The 2,354-nt window shown below is 59.6% G+C and overlaps 1 protein-coding gene across 1 annotated transcript; it reads left to right on the top strand.

Annotated features, from left to right (window-relative positions):
- The first annotated feature begins 364 nt into the window (after nucleotides 1-364).
- On the top strand, nucleotides 365-1,874 carry KCNA2 (potassium voltage-gated channel subfamily A member 2). Its single transcript, XM_054711799.1, has one exon. It carries the CDS (start codon nucleotides 375-377, stop codon nucleotides 1,872-1,874), a length of 1,500 nt encoding a protein of 499 aa, XP_054567774.1. The 5' UTR covers nucleotides 365-374.
- Nucleotides 1,875-2,354: the final 480 nt, after the last annotated feature.

The raw sequence follows: 2,354 nt of genomic DNA, 5'->3' as shown, positions 1-2,354 counted from the left end.
GCCCAGCGCCTGCGTGGGGTGATGCTCCTGCGTGCGGTGCAGAGGGGTCCGCCACCTTCCCTCAGTGCAGGGCATTCCAGAGGGCCCCCCCCCATGACCCCCAGCCAGGCTCCGGGGTGAAACGAAATTGTGCTTTTCGGTGGCTGTGGCCATGCTTCCGGTGGGAGACACAGACACCGAGTGGCCTCACGTCCTTCACGGCCTCTGTCTTTCAGCCAAGCTGAGTCCCTGGCTCCCAGAGAGCCCCCCGGGCTCTCCCGCAGGGGCCCAGGCCCATGCGCCCGCATCTCCCGGGACCGGCGGCAGCACCCTGAGCTCCCTGCCCCCAGGCAGCTGGAAGGCGTTAGCGTGAGGCGCTTCTCTCAGTCCCAACTATGACAGTAGCCACCGGAGACCCGGCGGACGAGGCTGCTGCCCTCCCCGGGCACCCGCAGGACACCTATGACCCGGAGGCCGACCACGAGTGCTGCGAGCGGGTGGTGATCAACATCTCGGGGCTGCGGTTCGAGACCCAGCTGAAGACCTTGGCCCAGTTCCCGGAGACCCTCCTAGGGGACCCCAAGAAGCGGATGAGGTACTTCGACCCCCTCCGCAACGAGTACTTCTTCGACCGGAACCGCCCCAGCTTCGACGCCATCCTCTACTACTACCAGTCGGGGGGCCGGCTGCGGCGCCCCGTGAACGTGCCCCTGGACATCTTCTCGGAGGAGATTCGGTTCTACGAGCTGGGGGAGGAGGCGATGGAGATGTTCCGGGAAGACGAGGGCTACATCAAAGAGGAGGAGCGGCCGCTGCCCGAGAACGAGTTCCAGAGGCAGGTGTGGCTGCTCTTCGAGTACCCGGAGAGCTCGGGGCCGGCGCGGATTATAGCCATCGTGTCCGTCATGGTGATCCTGATCTCCATCGTCAGCTTCTGCCTGGAGACGCTGCCCATCTTCCGGGACGAGAACGAGGACGTGCACGGCGGGGGCGTGACCTTCCACGCCTACTCCAACAGCACCGTGGGCTACCAGCCGTCCACGTCCTTCACCGACCCCTTCTTCATCGTGGAGACGCTCTGCATCATCTGGTTCTCCTTCGAGTTCCTGGTGCGCTTCTTCGCCTGCCCCAGCAAGGCCGGCTTCTTCACCAACATCATGAACATCATCGACATCGTGGCCATCATCCCCTACTTCATCACGCTGGGCACGGAGCTGGCCGAGAAGCCCGAGGACGCCCAGCAGGGCCAGCAGGCCATGTCGCTGGCCATCCTCCGCGTCATCCGGTTGGTAAGAGTCTTTAGGATTTTCAAGCTGTCCAGACACTCCAAAGGTCTCCAGATCCTAGGGCAGACCCTCAAGGCCAGCATGCGGGAATTGGGCCTCCTGATATTCTTCCTCTTCATCGGGGTCATCCTGTTCTCTAGCGCCGTCTATTTCGCGGAGGCCGATGAGCGAGACTCCCAGTTCCCCAGCATCCCGGATGCCTTCTGGTGGGCAGTCGTCTCCATGACAACCGTAGGCTATGGAGACATGGTCCCGACGACCATTGGGGGCAAGATCGTGGGTTCCCTGTGCGCCATTGCCGGTGTGTTAACCATTGCCTTACCAGTCCCCGTCATAGTGTCCAATTTCAACTACTTCTACCACCGCGAGACAGAGGGGGAGGAGCAGGCCCAGTACTTGCAAGTGGCGAGCTGTCCAAAGATCCCGTCCTCCCCTGACCTAAAGAAAAGTAGAAGTGCCTCTACCATTAGTAAGTCTGACTACATGGAGATCCAGGAGGGGGTGAACAACAGCAACGAGGACTTTAGGGAGGAAAACTTGAAAACGGCCAACTGCACGTTGGCTAATACAAACTATGTGAATATTACCAAAATGTTAACCGATGTCTGATTGCAGCCTCTTAGCATACCCACCGCTCCACGGGACTGGATGCAGGCGTTGCATAACCGCCTGCACTGTAGTCAGTCTGTTCCACAGTGTGTAATCCGGTTCTGCATGGGACGCAATAGTCGTGCAAGTGACTTTTGATCTTTTGATTTTTTTTGACTTAGAACACAGAATAGCTCCCCATGGCTTTTCACGCGAACCTTCACCGCCGGCTTAGGGGGTTTCCAAAGATGGGAGTCGCCTATGGAGCCGGGATTTTGAGGCCACCTCATAGCACATACATAACCTGAGGCCCACCTTTCCTCCCTGGGTAAATGCACACAGCATCCAGGAGAGGCAACCCCCCCCCCCCGCACCCCCTACCCCACCCCTCCCATCTGAGCCCACCTGCACAGGGAACCAAGGTGGCTTGGCTTTAAAGAGCTGGTAATTACGCGAGAGGTCGTTTCCATGTTGCATTGAAAAGAACACGAGGTCCTGTGT

This window comes from Eptesicus fuscus, chromosome 22 (assembly GCF_027574615.1).
Source record: "Eptesicus fuscus isolate TK198812 chromosome 22, DD_ASM_mEF_20220401, whole genome shotgun sequence".
NCBI classification, from domain to species: Eukaryota; Metazoa; Chordata; class Mammalia; order Chiroptera; family Vespertilionidae; genus Eptesicus; species Eptesicus fuscus.
This window is presented reverse-complemented; position numbering and strand designations above follow the sequence as displayed.